Source organism: Caretta caretta, chromosome 3, assembly GCF_965140235.1.
Source record: "Caretta caretta isolate rCarCar2 chromosome 3, rCarCar1.hap1, whole genome shotgun sequence".
NCBI classification, from domain to species: Eukaryota; Metazoa; Chordata; order Testudines; family Cheloniidae; genus Caretta; species Caretta caretta.
Genome location: NC_134208.1, coordinates 169,767,759 through 169,790,702, shown reverse-complemented (window position 1 = coordinate 169,790,702; position 22,944 = coordinate 169,767,759). Strand labels below are relative to the sequence as shown.

The 22,944-nt window shown below is 36.5% G+C and overlaps 1 protein-coding gene across 7 annotated transcripts in view; it reads left to right on the top strand.

Annotated features, from left to right (window-relative positions):
* SYT14 (synaptotagmin 14) overlaps positions 1-22,944 on the top strand; it is a 185,477-nt gene that overhangs the window by 130,766 nt on the left and 31,767 nt on the right. For all 7 annotated transcript variants that reach the window (XM_048843073.2, XM_048843074.2, XM_048843075.2 and 4 more), the window contains one exon: positions 20,823-21,091. In XM_048843073.2, the coding sequence (XP_048699030.2) occupies positions 20,823-21,091 (269 nt within the window). The remainder of the gene's footprint in view (positions 1-20,822; positions 21,092-22,944) is intronic.

Here is a 22,944-nt window from a genome sequence, read left to right as displayed (position 1 = left end):
TTTGTGTACAATAGTTCTGCCTTAATATATTTTAGAAGTGCATTAAGTTAAATCACCTGATGGTACTTTCCGTGTGCAGTAAAGCTACCAATACGGGGAGTGAATGCGAAGTGGTTAGTACACTTTAAATTTAAACCCTATGTTACTGCGCACCGACTTCTCCGTGTAGACAAGTACTAAGGCAAAATGCGTTACAGAAGTCTAAGTATGTTATATCAACACAATTTCCTTTATCAGCCAAACTTGTGATCTCATCAAAAAATAGCAAGTTTGATGAGGCCTGCTTTCCATAAAATCATGGTGATTGGCATTAATTACATTATCTTTTAATTTTTTAGTGATTATGTCCCAAATCAGCTTTTGCGTGATTTTACCTGGGATCAATGTCAAGCTAACCAGCTTATATACCTGAGTCATCCCTTTTACTCTTTTTATATATTGGTACTATATTCGTTTTTTACCAGTGCTCCATGATATCTTTAAAAATCAACATTAATGATTCAGAGAGCTCTCTTGACCAATTCTTTCTATGCTCATGGGTACAATTGATCCAGTCCTGCAGATTTAAAAATGTGTAACTTCAATAGGTAACTAGTTATTGATGTAATAAAGTATTTCATTATCACTGTCAGATATGAATACATCAACGTGCTTCTTTACAAATACAGAACAGAAACATTTATTGAAATGTTCTTTCTTTTCAGTCTTTCTGTTCAGACTTCTGCCTTTTCTACATCATGATTGACAACTTTGCTGTCTAGTATCAGACCTATATTGTCACTAGGATTTCATTTGTTCCTGATATTTAAATAATTCCTTCTTACTCTCCTTATCTTTACTGGCCACAGCTTATTTCCATTGATATTTTTAGTGTTTGTTTTACTGGTTGGGACTATGTTGTGTTTGCAAATAACAAATGAAATTGGGTTATAATCACTTGCATCTAGGTAGCCATCAATTTTTACATCAGTGATCAATTCATCTTTATCTGTCAGAATGAGGTGTAATATATAATTGCTCCAATTTGGGTGCAATACTTCTTGTGTTTTAGAAATTTACCTTACTTTAAGAACTTCAGGGTTGTTTTCCTAGTGGCAACATGGGACCTCCATGATTTGTAAGACATCTGGGGGCAGAGCCTCATCTTTATGAATTGTCATTTTACCCTGAGGATCTGGCTCCTGGAGTGAAATCCTGGCCTCATGGAAATCAATGGCAAAACTTCTATTGATTTCAGTGGTGCCAGGATTTCACCTCCGGTATTCTAATTCTCAGCCTATCCTAGTCATATGAATTTGGGCCTAGGGTTTTGATGCCAATTAAATCGAACACATTTCATTCCTGGTCTGTAAAGGAGAAATCACCCTCTATACCACCTAAACTTCTGACACTAACTTTTATGGATATTAACAGACCATTTTGTAAAAACTTGTCTATTATCTTCTTTTGTCTTTTAGTATTTGAATCTTGTTGAACCACTCTACATTGTTACATTTAGAGCTCATTTTCTAAGATTATTTTACTGGTATCTTATTTTTTGTTATTTATCCTTTTTTCAGTAGTTTACAAATGCATTATTATACAGATGCAGCACATTTATGACATGCCTTTGCAAAGTGTATCAATTTGTCAGATAAAGTTAAAAATTAGATACACTTTATTCATGTTACAGTCACACCCTAGCTTATTTAAAGGCAGCTTTGACTTAGAGTTGCAAGCCTGAGGATATTGATTTGAATTATTCATAACTGTCTGGTGTGCAGTTCCATTAGCCTGCTGGATGGATAATGTACACATGTTCTGAATGTTAAGTATACTATATGAGCAGCAGGTTAAAAATAGAGCTAATAAGAGAGTGCATATCTGGAAAATGTGAATCCTGCGGAATAAAACTATACAAGGATGATCTCTCTAAAGGTAGGTCTACACAGCATTTTGGAGGGAGCCTCCTAGCCCAGGTCAACAGAGTCAAGCCAGCTGGGCTTGCGCTAGCACTCTGAAAATGTTATATAGACAGCACTTCAAAGTTGTGTCTCCGGCTGGGGGCTTCAGAAGCCCAGCAGTAGCCTGAGCCGCATCTTCAAAGCGCTGTCTGTATAGCTGTTTTTAGAGCACTAGAATGAGGGCTTGTCTTCGTTACCAGGGAGATCAATGTTGCTGCAATCGATGCAGCAGGTGTTGATTTAGCAGGTCTGGTGAAGACCCGCTACATTGGCAGCAGAGCGCTCTCCAGTGCTCCAGCTCCCCGAGAAGAGTAAGGTAAGTTGACTAGAGAGCATCTCCTGTTGATGCAGTGCAGTGGAGACACTGGGGTAAGTTGACCTAAGCTACATCAACTCCAGCTCCGTTATTCACATAGCTGGAGTAGCATTAACTTAGGTCGACTTACCCCAGTCGTGAAGACCTGAGCCACGCTAGCCTGAGTCATCAACCTGGGCTGAGAGACTCGCTCCAAAATGTTGTGTAGATACACCTGAAGTCAGACTCTTGTGTATAATAACTTTTTTTTTTGTAATTTATTTTTCTTTATTTGTTGCTTTTACTCAGCTGAAACAGTTACGACTTATGTGTAAGCCTACTACCTGAACAGGGGGAAAGGTTACTGTTGTTTATCATAACTGGTTGATTATTCAGCACTAGATTATAAAACTTGTAATAGATCAGAAAGAAGTAGTTACCTTTTTGCAGACAGAAGGCCAGATTCTGCTCTCTCAGTGTGTAAATCAGGAGTAACTCCATTGACTTGAATGGAAATTCTCTTGATCCTCAAGGAATTGTTTAAAATTGATATTTGAATATACTCAAGATTGCTTCGGCTCACAGGTCCTGATACTTGCTGTTTTATTTAAGAAATGTATTTCAGTGGTTCCATTTGCCTCATTATACTTAATGATCAGTGTGTTTTCTCCCAGTAAACTCTTGTATTGTAAACATCCCCAACTTGACAGTAAAAGTATGACACAATCTGAAACTTTGTGTTGAAGGTCTCAGCATTGAGAACACAGTTTTTAGTATCATTTAAAATAAGTAATTTTTGAGATATTGTTGTGAAGAGAATTTTATGTGTGTTCTTGTAACTCAAATACATAGTTAAATTTTAAAAACAAAATTTTATAGGTGACTAGTCAAAAATGAAGAATACTATACTATATACTTAAATGTTTAAAGTCACTTTTCATAAAAACTTTTAAGTGTTCATGTCATTTTCATTGCACCTGAATAGCCTGAAAGGTGGAATGACTAACAATCCTTCAAGACAGTGATGTTCAGAATGAAAAAAATCTCTATGAAGACTCCTGAGTTTCTTTGCTTTCATAGGTCCTGGTCTAATGGCTAATAAAAGTCGAAAGATTCCAAATTTTGTCTGAACTTAAAACCACCCACTGAAAATTACTTTAATATGTAGATGCCTACTTGTAGCTTCACACTTAAGGTCAAATTGACTTTTTCATGTAAGGTAAGTATTTAACTACTGTGTTATGTGTGAAGAATTCAGTGTATTTTCTCCAAAATTATAGTATTTATTCTTTGAGTATAGCATGAATTGAATGAGAATTTACAAGTAAATCAGTTAATTTATGCTATCAATATTAATTTTAAAATGGATCATTTAAGAAGTTTAGCACTTGGTCATTTTACCCCTTATTCTTGATAACTGAAAGTTTATCCTTCTATCCATGTTGAAGGACTGATTTACTTGTAAATTCGACTTTTATTAACTCTGACCTATAGTGACACCGGTGGGGGCAGGGGAAAGGAGATAACATGAATATATCTTTAAAATTAGTTTCCTCCAAGGTCCAGGCACAAACACTAATATGCATTAATCATAATTGTATGGTTTTTGTATAATGTCACTATAGCAGAGCAGAGTTAAGGTTCTTTGGGTGCGCCTTCAAAGCCTGGGGAGATGAACTGGTAGGGCTGCATTCCCTGAAGTTGTTTAGCCTTTGAAAAGTATAATACTTCAAGAGGCTCTTAGGGAATGCAGGAGAAGGTGTCATTTGCTTTACTGTTTTAACAGATTTAGCCATTGCTGTCTCCAGTGTAGCTATTTTATTAAATCTGATCTTTTCCCACTTAGTGCTCTCCAGCTCGGAGAGCCAGCTTGCACCTGGCCATTGCATATACAATGGATTATTGTATGTAAACATTAGATCTAAATTCACTTTGTGTGCAGAAAAGCCCTATTTGGTGTATGTTCTCTTTGTTTATAATATCATTATAGTTCTTATTGTTAAATAAAAAAAACACTGCAGTGACTGTGGCATCACATGTACTAATGCTCTGTCATCCCCCACAGCTTTCAACCAAAGCATGGGAGAAAAAACCTGGGAAGCTAATACGACTAATAAGAGTGTATGTATGTGAACTGCAGCTGGCTGACATTTTTCAGCTGAAAAAAATTCCCAATGAAATCTGCAGATTTTCACAATCAGTTTTCACAGAAAAATTTCAATTTTGACAAAAAAATTTAATTTTTGATAGGAAAATTCAAGGAAACATTTTATTTCAGATCAACATTGTGAAACAAAATATTTCATTTTGATCAAAAATGTCAATTTTTTTCATTTTGACACTTTAACATACAATTTTAAAACTTTCTGTCCTGGAAACTTTTTTGATATTTTGACTTTTGTCCTGCTTCATGATGAAAACAAATGTCAAAATATCAGAATTTCTTGCTGGACAGAAGTTCCATTTGCCAAAGAGTTCTAATAGGAAAAAAAGAAATGAAACTTTCTAAAACTCTATCTATCCTGTGTGATTAAAAGTTGAAGTCTAAAATATTTACTTCCAGTTATTTTTACAAAATCTTTAGTTCCCCAGATTCATAAAGAGGAGAAGGCTAAAAGGGCCATTCTGAAGCGTGATTAGGCAATAGTTATCCACTTTGAATATATGCCTTAAAGCTGTCACCCATTATTCTGCTTTGAGATGCCTGTTTCACAGTAAGAAAAGGAGTACTTGTGGCACCTTAGAGACTAACCAATTTATTTGAGCATAAGCTTTCGTGAGCTACAGCTCATATGCATCCGATGAAGTGAGCTGTAGCTCACGAAAGCTTATGCTCAAATAAATTGGTTAGTCTCTAAGGTGCCACAAGTACTCCTTTTCTTTTTGTGAATACAGACTAACACGGCTGTTACTCTGAAATGTTTCACAGTAGTGTCCTCCCTTCCTTTCTGACTTTATAGTAGTTGTGTTTGCTATACTCACTTTGCAGCCAACACCTTACCATAATCTTGAGTTCAGTGGCTCAAAATTAGAGGTGATTCTGAATCAGCCTTTAGTGAGTCTAAATTAGTGTAACTAACATTTTCTTCTGTTTTCCCCTCCCCTCCACCCAAGTACATTACATCGTCTTAGACTAGGTTACCCTCTGCCTTTACATCACCTCTGAATTTGGTTGCCTGAGTGTGAGGGCAGGGCTGCCCTTACCTATACACGTAGGGTCCCAGAATTGCTAGGGACGGCCCTGTGTGAGGGAGTCTAAATTGGTGTAACTAACATGAAGAGGGGTCAGAAGACAGGAGTGTAACAAGAAAATCAACTAACAGACCATTCACTATGTTAATATACAGCTTTTTACACATTCTTCTGACTCCTTGAAATGTGAATTACACTAGTTTGGACTCCCTTGAACACATATACACCTAGTAAGAGGCTGTGAAGAGGTCTAAAAGTATTAATCTATGTTTTAAAGGAAACTAACTTACCTCACCTGATGTATCATCTCTGAATTTGGCCCGATGAGTCTCCATTCCTGTGATGAGTTCTGAAACTTGCGTCACATTGTATTTCACAAGAAACATTGGGTATCCCTTAAACTCTCTCCACTCTAAATGAACAGCAAACCCAAAATTGTTTAAAGTAATTGATTTTCCATTGGACACCATTTATAACTCTATGTTAGAGTTGATCAGGTTAGTTTTAGTTTTGTATGTACAACACTTTCACTTCAGTTCTCTTTAAATCTACTACAGTACAGTTTTTAAAGTAGGAAACAACCTACTGGTATGTTTCATTAAAAATTTAAAGAATGATGTATTCTTATTTTTGAAAGCATGAGGAGTGCTATGAAGAGATTAGATATTCATCCTGTATAGATGTCTCAGATTCCTAGTGTGTCAGTTTTCTGATGTTTGATAAGACACACAAAGCAGTTGTGAGAGAAAGCATGTCATTCGTATCCATGGTAACTCAGAGATACTTTGGAACTCAGAGGGATAGAGTAAGCCACAGTAATAGGTCTCATTATAAGGGCAAAATACATAAAAGGTTCAGGTATATGCTTTTAATTAGTTTCCAAAAATAGCTAGAAACAGAAAAGATGCAGTGAAACAATATAACTCTTAGAAATGGCAACATTTGAAATATAAAGATGTGCTTAGCTGATAGACTTTTCTCTTACCATCTTAAGGGTATGCAGACTATGAATACTAATAGATTTGTTACGGTTTGTTAATCATGCTTAGGACATGAGAGAGCGTACTTCTCATGACTACAAGTTTTAGAAGTTGGATATCAATGTTAATTCCCATAGCTATGACGCAGCTTCTTATGAATATCATCTTTAAAGCTTTCCTTTGTGTTTTACAAATGTATTACTGGAAAGGTACATTTAATATGTGCCTCTAAGCAGGAATAATACAAGAGATATGGTTGAAAAATGCAGATCAGCCTAAGGTTAAAAATCCATATTTTTAGATTAATATGACTTTAACTTCTTTTTAAAAAGGGTGCATGTGGCAATGATGGGTAGGAAATGTCATTGGAAATTTGAATGGATGGGTTAGAATTGGTTCCAGGAAAAACAAAATAGAAAGGATAAAGAAGTGTAAGATATTATATACTTCAATAATAATATTAATGTTTTTTAATAAAGTGAATTCTTTAAAGTTTTCTGTTTGAATTACATTGTTTGTAAAGAATTCATTTTGTATTGCGGTGCAATTCATCACATTATTTCTTCTCTGTTGCTATAGAAACTAATTCTGGTGCAGCTGTGATCACTTATCAGCATTCTAACATTTCAGCACTTATTTCTTATTTTAAGTTATTAAATTGCTTCATCTGATTTTGAGTTAAACTACACATTTCAACACTGGTGAATTGCTGACTGGTCAAAATGTTAATGTGAGGTTGGTTTTTTTTTTTTTTTTTTTTTTGCATTCATCACTTTCTGTAGCCTAAGCTACCATACTTATCGTAGAAATTTGAATTACAAGAAATTTAAGGCTTTTTTATTTGCTGAATTATAAATTGCTATCCAATATCAGCATGGTGTAATAGTTGCAACTTCATAAATCTAATCTTAGTTATATTTGATGTTAATACTTCATAGACCCTAAATTGTTCTTAAAACTGAGTTTTATTTATGAAGCGCTTGGCTATATGGTGACTTAGTTATATTAAGTATAAAACTACAGAGTTATTAAATTTGTTATCTGAAATCCATATGTCTTTTATTAATTTGGACAAAATACAAATTCTCAGTGATATTATGTTCAGTCTGAAAATAGTTCACAGCAAGAATTATTGTAGTAGCGCTTGACCTTGTAAAAATCCCTAGGTTATATCATAAATATTAATGAAGTAGGTGTCTTTTTTTAGTCCCTGTTTTTTTTTTTTCATATGACAGAACTACCAATATGTTTGATTTGTAGAATATAGCATGACTTGTAGATTCAGATGAGGTTCAGGAATAGAATAGAACTACTGCAGATCAGAAATGAGCTGCATAGTTAACTGCATGGGGAGCTGAACTATCTCAAGTGTTTTTAAACACATGCTGTACAGACATTTTGAGATCCCTATACTGTATTACACAATATATAATATGTAATGTTGGTTTTGTAAACCATTTGATAAGGTAGTTAGGCTCACTTTATACTGAGATTTGAAACCAGTGTTAATATAATTCTGGCTAATATGATTTGAAGACTCATCTACACAGCCAAATAGTATTGGTAGAACATGGATAGGCCTGATCTGCACTGATTGAACCAAAATGATGTTATGCTGCTAGACTTGCAGCAAAGTACTGAAATGTTTTACTGGTATTTCTCCAGATAATTATTTAGCTTTTGAATGGGTGTACATTAATGTCAGGTGGAGTGCAATAAGCCATTTTCAATTTTGAAATTATCATACAAATATTTTGCAACTGTAGCTGTCAGACTTTGATTACTAATTACCTGCTTGTGCACCACCTTCAAATCTCTTATTTAACAAGCAGTACCAAACAGTAATTTCAAATTAGGTCTATAACATCTTGGTAATTTAGATGCTCCTTCAGAAAAATCTTTTTATGTGTGTGTATACATTTAGTCTGTCACACAGCCTGATAAGTAAATACATCATCACCTCTTGACTAATGTACTCACCAACTCTTATTTTTGTGAGTTAAACTACATGAGTTAAATAGATGGCAAGTGAAAAGGCTGTAGTGTGACCCCCTGATTATCAAGGGCATTCCTGTTTCACTGAATCCCCTATAGTATGAACAAGGCTGAGGTAGCATTCTTGTAACATGTGTAAACACCACATGCTCTTATCTTTAGCTCCCCCACCTCTCCCATGTTCTCACCAATCTAACATGCATATAGCCTTGCACCCTGATGGCAGCTGCAGCAGTTTAGTGTACTTGTCTTCACTATGCAGACTCAATTTCATCTACTCTTGTCAAGGTTCAGGTTATCACTGGCTTCTGAGGTATGTGGGGAATGCTGGAACGTAGGATTTACCAGCGGTCCATCTAATCAAACATTCTGTCTCTGATGGTGGCAAGTATCATATAAATCAGAGGAAAGTGCAAGAAATCCGATTATGAGGAGATAGAGAAAGGGAGAATACCCAATCTGCTGCTTTCTCTCACCAGAAAAAAGCTCAAAGTAGGAGAACACATTTTTGGAACCAGGTTGGGGCCATTTTGGAGAAAGCAGAGTAGACTAATGCCACCTTCAACATCTTGTCCCTCCCTTTCCCACTCTTTTTAGGTTAATAGGAAGGAAAGGTACTATCTTTGATGTCAAGATATGTGTTTTCCTTTGGATTTAAAGGTGTCTGCTGCCCATTTCTCTCTCTGGACACTTGACATTAACAGTGGCCCCAAAAGCCATGGGTTCCTAAGCCCCCTTTTAGCAGGAATTAATATTTGTAAAGATTTTGAAGGGCTCTGAAGCTTATAACTAGTCTGCCATAGTTACTAGCCTACCAGGAACACCCGGTTAGGAGGAGATCAGGAGAGTTTTTACTCTGATGGTCCCTATGACCTCTGACACATGGGTCCTGACTATTGGTCAGTGAGGCTACAAGATCTGGTTTATAAAACAGAACCGAGCCCTTCACTTTGCTTTTCTCCGGAATGCTTTCAGGCCCATTTTTACGAAGAGATGTTTCAGGAAATTAATTTCCTCTTGGTAAAGACATCTATCGAGCCTGTGCCACCAGGTGAAAGAGTTAAAGGGTTTTATTTCAGGTACTTCCTGATACTTTAGTAGGCAAGAGAGTTCAAACCCATCTGGAATTTCAGTTTGCTAAATTAATATTTTGTCAAAGAAAAATTCCAGATGATCAGTCTGAGAACCATCCTGCTTCTTCTAGTGGAAGGCAACTAGCTGTGCTCTCTAGATTTTGCTGACACCCATAAGAAGTAACTCAGATTTCTGTTGGTATCAATTATTTTCACAATATGATTGGCAGAAGTCATGGCATACATGCACCTGTATGTGAGTGGTTCCAAACTTTCCTATGTTGGAGGCGTCACCTATGGCAGATCTGGGTGGCCATAGGCATCCCTGTGTGTCATTGATGCATCTCATCTGGTTTATGTCCATTCTTCCTCCCTCCTTTTTCTGTATCTTTCTCTTTTTTCTTTGCTATGTGTATATTTAATTTTCCATTTTTAAAAATTCTGATTCTTACCTCTTTCTTCTTTCTCCCAGTTTGCACCTTCCTTCCTCTGCCTCTCTGAATTCTGCACTACTCACTTCTTTGTCAAAGTTGTCTCCCACTTCTCAGTCTCTCTCAACCCAGTCACCTTCCGTCCTGGTTCTTCACCTTCTCTTCCAAATCACTCAGCATACCTCTCTCTCTTCCCCTTTCCTTTTGTCTCTTCCAGTCCCTCCCTCTTTCTTTCCCCCTAATCTGCTCCCTTGGTTTCAGTCTATATTTTTTCTTCCCCGCTCCTTCAGTGGATAGCCGACAACCTGGGAAATTCTGCTGCAGCAAATCTCGTAAAGTAGCTAGGAGCCTAGAGGGCCCCAGGCCCCCATGGATACACAGTTCTGTGGACATTCTGGTGAATTTGAGATTATTTGGTTTTTGGAAGGCATGAGACAAAAAGCGGAGAAAAATTCCCTGGAGGACTACCCTCAAGAAGAATGGTCCAGTGGTTAGGGTGCTATTCCGAATTTGGAAAACTGGATTCAATTCACTATTCCACCACAGACTTCCTGTGTGACCTTGGGTAAGTCACTTAAGCCATGTCTACACTAACAAGCTTACAGTGGCACAGTTGTACCAATGCAGCTGTGCTGCTGTAAAATCACTCATTTAGCCGCTTTATGCCAACAGGAGAGAGCTGTCCCATTGACATAATTAAACCACCCCCAACAAGAGGGGGTAGCTATGTCAGCAGGAGAGCATATCCTGCTGACATAGTGCTGTCCATACCAGCACTTCTTTTGGAGTAATTTGTCACTCATGTGGGTGTTTTTTCACACCCCTGAGTGATATAAATGATACCAACAAAAGTGCTAGTGTAGACAAAGACTTAGTCTGTCTATGCCTCAGTTCCCTGTCAGTAAAATGGGAATAATTGGGGTGGTGTGCCATTAGCTGTGTTATAGACTGTGAGGTGTTCAGATACTGTGGAAATGGGGACTATATAAGTATCTTAGTAGACAGCTAGAAAACCTAACTTTTGCTCTAGTGTAATGGTCACTCTAGGGCTATTGAATCATGGGAACATATGTCCACTCCAGGCACACCCCTACTCTCCTTTGGTCCATGTTCATTTTCTTCCCGTCTTGCCAAAGACTGCCCCCTGCACCTGAGGCTTTTGCGTCTGGCACTGAAGCCCCCACCTCGGAAGGGGAATATGGGGGGCTTACAGCTGTTTTACAGTCGCTTTGCTCCAGTCTGTCTGGTGCAAAGGAATCTCAAGGCAATGATGAATGGGGCGTAATATATGTGGAACTTCACATTGCCATTTTAAGAGTTACTTTTCACAATACAACTTCAGGATTTAGCTGCCATGGTAACAGTCTTAAATGCATAAACTGGAGTTGTTCCCAAGAAACTATAAAAAGGGAAATTATATATTAAACTGTAACAACAGCTCTTCTTAAAGACAACACTTACATGTCTTGTTAAATTGAAGATATGGAAAATCAACTAAAATGTAAGAATAGTGGAATTCTGGAATTAAGGAAAGTGTGGCTATTTGAACTGCTGACTGGATTGTATTTATTACATATTAATATATTTTTATTAATTTCAATTACTGAAAAATAAGTTTAACTCCTCTGTGACATCTGGAAAAGATTTTTATCCTGATAATGTTTGTCAAGTTGCATGTTAACATTTCTGAAACAAGCTCCACATTTTAAAATATTTAAGAACCAAGTTATATATATTAATTGTCATATCTGCTTTTCCTTGTCTTTGAGACCAAGTTTTGGAGCAAATGCAGTGACAAAAAATGGGCATTGCTGTTCATTCATGGGTTTCCAGACTATGCTGGAGTAATCAGTAGAGAGAGTGCCATTTTGCATTGCTGAAATAAGATTTTGGACCCATAGATAGCCTTTTTACATTCCAGCACTTTATACAGTTAAATTAAGCCTCATGTTATATGGCACAAAGTGTGTATTTTGGGACTTTGATGCTGCCAGAGAACTGTTGGATGAAAAACTTGCTTGCTTTAAGGGAAAAGCAAATTACAAAAAAACTCTTGTGTGAATGTGAAGATTTCTCTAAGAATTCTGTCTTTCTAGAATTCTAAACACTTAAAAAATTTCATTGAAGTCTTTCTCTAATAAGAAATTACATGCAATTTAAAATAAATTATAAATAATATCTCCATCAACATTGACCTTAAAATTTGCTTTATTTCATTCCTGGAATATGACTGATCCATCTGTTACCAAATAATTGATTTATGTATATCTCATTTGATTTATCAAAGGATATTGCATTCCAGGTATGAATAAGAGAGAGAGAGATCAGTCTTGAGATAGATATCTCTATGTAGGGACACACATCAATAATTTCGGCAACATACAGCAATGTTACATATGTGGTACTAAAATAAGACACACCAAGCCCCTGATGTTGCAGACATAACACGCGAATTTGGCTTTATGCACTGAAGTCATTGGAACTATTCAGAGTGTGCAAAGTTAAACGTGAATAAGTTTTTGCTTAACTTCAAGTCCCTGTTCCAAAGCATGGGGTACTAAACCATTTAAAAGAAAAGGCTAGAATTTTTTAACATGGGCAAAACAACATATTTTTCCCCAACTTCATTCTTAGAAATGGCAAAACTGTTTTCCAAAATTTTGGCTGAATTTCACTTGTATTTGGCTGAAATTTGTCAAATGCAATTCAGGCAAAAGTAAGCACCCAGTATGGAAAATTTCAGACAAATAGTAAAAGTTTGGCAAAACTATAAACAACTGAAAACAGGATCATATAATGGGGGAATGCTGGGCAATGTTATTCATAGGCAGTGCAACCAGTACTACCAATAGTTCTGTACTTACCCTGTTTGTACTCTAGAAACTCTAGAGCGGCTTTATTGGCCATCATGAGCGTTTTGTGCCAATTTGTGAATATCTTTGATTGTCCATCTTTTGTTTCAGAAACAAAACTCTCTCTCTCTCAAACTAGCATCTAGAAACTTTGCTAAATTGAAAACGCAATTTAGTAGTAGAACAAAGATGCAACCCAAGGAATACATACTAATTAGTCAACTTAGTACACAATTCTGGAAAGTAATATGTGCAAATAGTTAATGTTATTGACGCTGTGCACAACCCTAGTTAAAAAGGTGAAGCCAGAGTCTAGATTGTATCCACTGAAGAAGAGAATACAAAACAAGAAGTACTACTGCATAAGGCAACACTATCTGAAGAACTGTATACAGTACACGTTACTATCCCCAAGGATGTATATTATTAAGGGTACAGTGTAAGACAACTAATATCATTTCAAGTCTCTAGAATCTCTGTTACAAGGAACGGTTTTAGAGATTTGTGCATAATCTCACTGAAAAAGAGGAGGTTTTGAGCTCATGTAACAGAAATTTTAAAACACTTGAGAGAGTTTGCTAAAATTAATCAATATAAATGGTTACACTGATAAGATTAGATATTTAAATAAGTACATCCAAGAAGTATTTGGGTAGACTTTTGACAATATAAAGCACTGTACAGAATAATTGTTAAATATTATTTAAGAAAATAAGAATAAAATGGGAACTCAAACATTGCATACACAAGTTAATAAAGACAGAGTAAGTTATCAGGGAATGCTATTCAAGTAGAAGGCAGATGAGTTCAAGACACATACCAAGATTCATTTCTGATGAAGGGAGGAGGGATGGAGAGAGACGGTGAGAAACAGGACAATGATAAATGTAATTTTTAAAATAAGGTGTAGATAGCCATTCTTAGTTCCTTCATTTTTATAATGTACTTCTATTTTTAACAATATTCAATATTTTTAACAATAATAACAATATTATATAACAATATATTTTTAGTCCATTTTGGCACCCAAAAGCTTGGAATCACTTCCCTAATTCAGCACTGATCATTGTTTATCTCTTACACAAGGGATGCATTTCTGGTCAAACTAATGGAATAGTTTTCAGGTCAAAAACAGTTGCAGCAGAATAATAAGCAGCAGTTCCAGCAGAAGTTAACAGAAAAGTACAGTAGACTCTGCAGGTTGCCACATTTTGTCAGCAAACCAAAACAAACTACAGTTTTATTGGCTCACAATGTAAACAAGCACAAGCTTAATGGAATTTACTATTCCAGCAACAATAGTCTCAGTTATGGGAGTTTTTACTTCTCCTGAGAGAAAATTTTGGAAGTAGCTCTAAAGAATGTACATAAATGACATTTAACACTTCTAGGGAATCTCATATTCTATCAGATAAAAATTATACTCTAATCATGTGTATTAATAACACAAAGTAATTGTGCTAGCACATGGCAATCAATATTGAATATATTAATCTATGATTAATAAAACTATTCTTGGAATGTAATGAAAATGCAGTGTAGTGATATAGGATTCGATCCTGAAAAGGAAGTGAATGCCAACAACATTTCCACTGGCAGAGGATCAAGCCCATAATGAGTATGAACGTAAGATGTTTTAAATATTTGGGAGCAAAGAAAAGGTACCATTAACAAAATAATTCATATGTGCTGGTACAGCATGTATAGTAGATTAAATACTGGTTCTGTCAATTCCAGCTTACTTTAAGAACCTCTAAATTTGAAAAGATAATCAGAGATGACTGTATGGTGAATAAAAACCAAAATATATGGCCTTTGGAAAAAGATTGTTAAAAGGGGGTTGCGTCCCAATGTGCAGATATATTCCATGTTGACCTTAGATTCCCCACATTTTGGTAGTTGAATCCACATGTACCTAATTTCCTTTGTAAAAATTAAAATGTCAAGAAATCTGCTTCATAGTAAAATAACATTTTTTCTCACACACACATAATTTCTTCATTTTAAAGGGAAGATAAACTCTTCATTCAATATTATATATTTATATTTTATCCTCTCCTTATGATGTAGGGTTATTCAGTCAGTTGAACTTTCCTCCCATCCAAAATATTAAAATGTGAAAATTACATTTGGACTGTCTGAGCTGCATACCAGAAACCGCTAAGGGTGCTTAATCATTCAGAATGAAAAAAGGATTTCTTTAATTTTTAAACATGTATTTCATTTTATGTTTTATTAAAATTGTCTTAACATTTGCATAGAACCCCTTGAAGGATTAAAACTTGAAATTTACATTAGATTAAAAAATGAAGTATGAAAAATACTGTATGTAGCAAAATTGCAGAGGAAGGAAAGATGCCACTGTGTGTAAAGATATTCATGGAAACTACAAAACATGACTTGCAAAAAGTCTGGATTTATATAAAGTTTATTGTTTTAAAGAAACTCAGAACCACGTTCGTTATGAAGTTTGCAGTAAAGATTGTCTCCCACAGTATTGTGAATATTTAAAGAAAAAATGTACAAGAGATGTTCAAAGCTAACTTACAAAAGTGTGTTTTGGTGGTGGTTTGTTTATATGTCTAGGGAATTACAACCACAGGAATAAGGTTGTAGTTTCCAAATGTTAATGAGAGAGTCATTCTTGGAAGTGGACTGAAAAATTTGAATAAAAGAATGATAGGATTGTGGAGATGATGACCGTTTGGGGGGAAATAGTTGAAATATTAAGATCCTACATTTGCAAACACAGAAAGAAGCTTTACCAATAAAAGGATACTTTTGTTGAGACGAAAGTGGAAGGTAATGGACCAGAATAAAGTGGAAAAAATTAACAAAATTGGGAGTGAAGCATTTTAAAAAACAACAAAAAATGTGAGAAGAAAAGCATTCTATTCAGCAAGCTGTTGAAACCTTAAAGCATGATTCCTCTCTGAAAAAGGTCTGAAAATTTTCACATAGTTCATGTAATTATAAACGGGATGTTTATTGTAATCAGCCTGGCATAGGTTGTTTCTATGGGGGCTTATGGAAATCCCATTGAAGTCAGTGGAAGACTTCTGTTGACTTCAGTGGGCTTTGAATCAAGCCCAGAGAGAGGGACTCTTGAAAATAGACTAACATCCTTCTTTTGACGGACAGAGTTTAAAGAAAATCTTTACTTCTGATTTCAGTCCACTAATGGCCATTTACTCAGTGTGACTGCTGATTGTACCAGCAGTCCATCATCTGCTTGTGTTCATAGATTCTTATCCATAGTTCTTATCATGCTTAATCAATAGAATCTCTCAGAAAGGGCTGACATGTACAAACGTTGTTTTTTAATTTTTATAGAACTTTTCGATCTATACACAAGTTGATCAAATACAAATTTTTTTTGGTTATATAATTTTGCTTCTTACTAGTTAAATTCTTATGGAAAATGCCCAACTTCTTATTTTGAGCTTTGATCGACGATTCTATGTGATTTCACTGATTTCTGATGTCCATCAACAATTAGATTGTCTTTTCACAGAGTTCCTGCTGTGCATTTAGTGCATGCAGTGATACATAAACAGTGATAGCCATTTATAAACCATCATTTGCCAAATTAACACACAATGGTTTCTGTGCTACCACAGTATCTTATAGTTAGGGTGGGGGAGATCCATGGTAACTGTGTGGTAGCAGTTGGCAAGTGTAAATTTTTAATGGCTTCTGCTATATTTGAATTCCTTCTCTGAAATGGTCTTCTAACATTCCTACTTCTGTGTGACCTGCATTGTCTGAGGAAAGTACCCATATTACTTCATTTCAGTGACTACTGAAGTGTTATTTGGAATACAAACATATGTAGGATTGGAAAGGCATATATTGGCAATGCTTCTATACCATTGGTTTGTAAAGGAGGGGCTTCTTGCAGTAGAAATATGCAGGACCAAATTAATCTGTGGTGTAACTCCATTGAATTCAGTGGAATTGCATCTAGAATGAATTAGACCTACAATGCTGGGCTGTTACTAATGTATACTTCTGTTTGCTTGACTTTGAACTTTGGGGCAAGGGTTTAAACAAATTGAGAACAGGCACAATTGCTCAGAAAGAGTTTAGGCAGCTGTGAGATAATGGGCCTGATTTTCAGAAGTGCTGGATTACTTGCTGTTCCAACTCAAGTCAGAGGAGTAGCAGTTGCTCAGTATCTCAGAAAATTCTGCCCTCTCTGATTAAGAGTTGGACAAGAGGTATGGATATGTATTCTGCAGCACTGATCATTTACATCTGTGTGTGCAAATAGGGGAAATAAAAGTTAACCCGAAGAAAGGTCTATCTAATATTAGATGGTTCTTAGTACAAAAAGGTCCACTGTTACTATTTAAAAGAATAATACTTTACCTCAAAAACCATTTTCAGTCTAATTCCTTTAAAAACTTTGTTACCTCTTTATGTTGAGTTAAGGGCTTTTTTGATTCTGAAATGGTTTGTGCCTGTTTACACTGATTATACAAATGTGTATTTAGATCCTTAATATCGACATTCAAAACCTGTTTTTAATAGTTTACATTGTAGTTCTCTTTGCTAAGTAAGCTTTCAAAAATAAATAGTTAAAAACTTGCATTTATGTTTCTGCTTTTCTGACATTTATGGATCACTCTAGCTGCTTAAAAGGAATTTTCTTCTCTTCACTTTTACTCCACCTACGTTAAGAGCACCTTTTCTGTCACACAGCCTTATGCAGGTTTCCCATAGGGACATATGAGAGGGTTCATCAAAGTGAAAAAAAAAATGAATCACATAGTCATTTTATTTACTCATGTAAGACAATAATGGCGCTAATAGCTATCCGGACATACTTTCGTTTTTCTAAATTGTGCACAAATTACTGGAAAAAAATTGTCATTGTAGATTGCAACTTTTTAAAAAACTGAGGCATAGCTGTATGGTAGTAATTGTCTCAGTTAATGTTGTTTGTGGGCATTTTGCCATTTTGAGCAGAAACTATTGCTTTAGATTTGAAATAACATTAGTGACATTATCCGGCTATACCAAAAGAAGGAGATACTTCATATGGATTTAATCAGGCCGCAACTTTATTATTAGATGTCTGGGACTACCCAGCAGATAAAAGTGTACAATGCACATAACCCCATGTTTATTCCATTATTAGCCAAGGGACTTCCACCAGCTACCCCTCTTTTTCCATCCAGGTCCCTCCAGCAAATCTATTGCCAGAACCTTACCATCCACCCCTCCCCCCCATAGGAGGGGTAAGGTGGGCTATCAGAAAAAGGGCGGGGGTTGGCTCCCTGCTGTTCCAGCCATAGGAGCCCCAAACTCCACACCATTCTGTTCCTTTAACCAGCACCTCCTTTTAAAATCCTTTACCAGGCCATTTATCTGGTCACTGAATACCTTACCTATGGAGTACCTGCACTAGACGTCCGCCCCACACTTACAAAATAAATTGCGACATAAAGCCTACCACCTTCTGTGCCCACCATAATAGGTCTTCCCTGCCACCCGCTGTGGGGAAGCCAAAAACACCCCACTCCACCAAAGCCAATATGGTGGTGAGGGAAAAATTCCTTCCCAGCCCCCCTAAAAAGGAGCGACTAGTGCAATGCCCACAGAAGGTTCAAACCCCACCTGATAATCACACCTCAAGGGTGGGGAGGGTGGGTGCTACCTTGCCTGCTGCATGGAGAAAGAGGTTTCCAACACCAGGGCTTGCACCTTTAAAGCCTTTCACCCTTACATTCCCAGGGGTGAGTCAGTGCTGCAAATCCGACCACCACCCACCTTTTTGCAGCAGTTTGACCTTGTTCCCCCCCACCATAAAGCACTTCTGCCTTCCTCCAGCAAGATTGGACAATATCCCCCCCACTTTAGGTGTGGTGCAGTCATTGCTTGCAAAATGGAAGCCCTACTTACATAATAAAGATAGTTGAGTGATACTGCAAAAGTATTAGATTTTAAATAATGTATCCATCCAGTTCTCTAAGTACATGTACTTACTATAGAAACAACAAAAATTTGTCTAATGTTCAACAAATGGAGCCTTCCCAGGTTCCGCATGGTCCCTTCACAATCAAAACTTTCCCATCATGTACTCCATTAATAATCCCCTGACAACAAAAGACAGGTAGAAATGTAGAGCAAATTGCTTTACAGTGTGACCTGGAGGTCAGCAAATTCAGGTTTTGGTGAACTAAGGCAGGAAGAGTATTCCACACTTTGAGAATCTCTCACTGAAAACATCCAGCCTCCAGCATCTGCATGTTAAATAAGAAGGTGTAAACTTGGGAAACTCACATAATATCAGGTTTCAGAGTGGTAGCCGTGTTAGTGTGTATCAGCAGAAAGAATGAGGAGTACTTGTGGCACCTTAGAGACTAACCAATTTATTTCAGAGTAACAGCCGTGTTAGTCTGTATTCGCAAAAAGAAAAGGAGTACTTGTGGCACCTTAGAGACTAACCAATTTATTTGAGCATAAGCTTTCGTGGGCTAAAGCCAACTTCAACCCTACACAGGGTGGAGATACAGTCTCTCAGATAATCACTGCTGAAATAAAATCTCATACTGTTTAACAGTTGTACTTTCACTAATCTTTTGGTTTGACGAATTCTTGTAAGAATATGATTATGGCCTATCTTCATTGTCAGAAGTTTTTGTGTTGCCGTGGCTTTGGCTGTGTCAAACAAGATCCTACAAACTGCAACAGCTCATAACTTTGCCCTTACCATCAGCTGAATGAAAACTGATGTTATGTACCAGCCAGCTCTTCAACAACCTTACCAAGACCCATCAATAAGCCTGGAAGCCCTGCATCTTGGCAGGGGGTTAGACTAGATGACCCTGGCGGTCCCTTCTAACCCTATAGTTCTATGATTCTATGGTACATATTTTACCTATGTCTTTGGAATTTCTGTTGCTTTTGCTAACACAGACCATATTTTATTTTCCCATCTGCAGTTAATTTTGTAGTGCCAAGTAGTAAAGCAGTAAGCTAAAATTTGAAATGAGTGCATTAAGTCAGGCGTCTACAGTTTTATTCAGGCACCTTGATTCTCCATGGTGCTGAGTAGACACAGATCCATCTGTCCAGCTGGTGTCAGTGGAAGCTGAAGATGTTCAGCCACTTGGAAAATCAAGTCTCTTTGGCGATTGATCTAAAGCTCACTAAAGTCAGTAGTAGTGTTTCCAATGGCTTCAGTGAGTAGGCACCAGTGTCTAACTTCAAGGTACCCAAATGTTGAGCCCTTTGATTTTAATAACTAATGGAGGATATGATCCCGAGAAACCATTAAGTTTGTTAAATTCAGTGGGTGAAATTCACCTATGTGAAGGGGCATGTTGCTAGTCTTTTGCATTACTTAAACTCTATGTAAAGGCTGAACAGTTAGTCCACTGACTGAGCACCTGCTCAGGGGTGCCAATGCACTCCCTACAAGACATGGAAAAAAGGCCTTTGTGCCAACCGTACATAAGATGGTATACTAAGCCACACTGCCAGTAGGCAAGGAGAGGGGCTGCAGATCTTCATTTACATGGATCCATTGTCCCTGATACTTCACACAACTGACATGGAGGAGTTGTAGTCGCTATTTCAGCATGTTGGAATAGCAGCCACATAGGAGCTACTCGGCAATCTTCCACTGTGGGTTGGGAGTGGTTTCATTTGCCCAGCTGCTTCACGCTCCCAAAACTCTGACTTCGTGAATTGCACCTAATAGAGTTGTAGGGGCCCAGCGCATCTCACAATCAGGGCCAGAGTTTTTATTTTGTATCAAATATTAGTGTCATGCACATACAATTAATGTATTCAAGTAATTTGCTTTTCCCTCCTATACACTGTATTGAAAAGAGATAGATGAGTTATTTGTTTATTAATATAGTGTTTCTTCAGGAGTATCCTATTTAATTTGAAGCATCAAGAAATTGAAGATAATTGTAGTTAAATGTTGTGTCCAGATGTTTGAATTCAGTCACTTTCCAAAGAAATATTTGAGCAGTTAATAACCAAATGCTCCATATATTTTCAGTTCAGAAAGTGTATAAGTAAAGATCTATCACTTATTCACAGCAAACTGTATTCAAAGAATGAGAAGAACACCTCCGCTGGATGAACTGCAGCCTCCGCCGTATCAGGATGATAGTGGTTCTCCTCACCTCTCTTGTACACCCTCTGAAGTTGATGACAGTAAATGTGAATTTTCCCACTGTAGCAACAGTCCAAGATGTTCATACAAGTGCCCAAGTGAGGGAAGCACTGGACATGAAATAGAAAGCTTCCATAACAAAGGATATGAAGAGGATGTACCCAGTGATAGTACTGCTGTCCTTAGCCCAGAGGTAAATGAAATACAGCCTAGCACTACACTTGTAGGTATCTTAGATGTAACACAATAGTATTTTAACTTCTCTTGTAGATCTTATAAATATCTTGTTTCTAATTTACATCTTACAGAGACTGTGTACGTTAACTTCAACGGTCTGTTATAAAGAAGAAAAATGTATATTGCCAAATAATATAGCAATAAGATTTTAACTTGCTCTGTATAATGACCTCAATGACACTTCATTTTAAAACAACACCCCAACAGGAATGATTTATTTTTTAAACCAGTAAAAGCTATGATATACATTATCATGGGGAACTATATATTAACAATTCGCTTCTCACAACAATTTTCAATTAATAATTTAGTAATAAATCAATCAAAATTATATTTCTCTTAGTGCCTTTCATATTAAACTCCCTAGAGAACTGAAGAAAAATCTTGATTAAAAATCCTTATTGTTTTGAGATTAAAGAAATATTTTTATTATGGATAATGTAATAGATTTATGATACACTTACTTTCTCATTTTTCCCTTTGTAATTTGTAATGATTATTCTTCCTAAACAGAATTTTTAATATTTTTAATATGTAGATGTCTAAAATGTGTAAAGACAATCCATAGTATCTATTCTTAAACCAGAAGCAAACAATTTTTAGATTTAAAAAAAAAAGCTACATTATCATTGATATGAACAAGTAATATCTTTAGCCATATGAAAGGACCTCAGGATTTATACTGAGGTTTTACATGTTTGGAATAAATACATCTTATATGAATAATACAATGATCTATATTATACTTCAAAAATTTCTTATTCATACAGTACCTTTTTGCCACACTAGCCATTGCATTTCTTTAGCTGCTAATTGTATCAGTCCTTGGACTCAGGTTATTGAGGTACAGTATGCAAGCATATGGAACCATTGCTTTATCTTGATCAAAACTATTTTGTATTATAAATTCGATTCAGGCCCAACCTTTGGTCAAATGGCTCCATCCGTGATCTAGAATTTTCCCATTCCTTAATAAATAAATGGGGATGAATGTAATTTTAATGATATCCAGGAGATTTGAGGACCTGTTGCTCACTCCTGATGTCTTCTTAGAAATAGGTCATTGATCTTGACTATGACTGTATTATTTTCATGGTAATCACAGATCTAATGGAAAATGTGGAGTTGGCAATTTGCTGTGTAAAACATGCATGGAAACTTTATGCCCCCCTTTTTAAAAACATAGTGCTAATGCAGAGAGGAAAAACCTGAGAGATGTGGATTGTTACTGAACAAACAATATTGCTGACAAAGGGCTGTGAATACAGGAGGTAGCTGGGGAGGGCTTTGTTGGAAATAGCTGGCCTGTTCTTTGGGCTTACTTGTGTTGAGCCTGCTGACACAGACCAGCGATCGCTGGACAATCACAGGAAAGGAAAACATAGGTGCATAGATGGGCAACCTGGCTTTCCCAAATGGGAAAAAAAAAAGTACAGATTGACAAATATTGTAGTCAGAAGGGGAACTAGAAAGCAAATGTGAAAAATCGGTATTGGGGTGGAGAGTAATAGGTGCCTATATAAGAAAAAGCCCCAGGACTGTCCCTATAAAATTGGGACATCTGGTCACCCTAGTAGTCAGTCATCTTTTGGGTCAGCCCACAGTGCATGTGTTAAAAGATTCTTTTCATGTTCTGCTGAATTGTAAATGCCAGAGAATTTTCATCTATACATCATGCTATGTCTGAATGAATACCACTGAAAAAACACTTTCTATAGTAGGAGTTCCAGATTGTTGGTTTTACTGAAATGTTGTTGTATGTTTGAATGGGAGGCACACAAATTATTTCTTTATACAGGACTTTTTAAA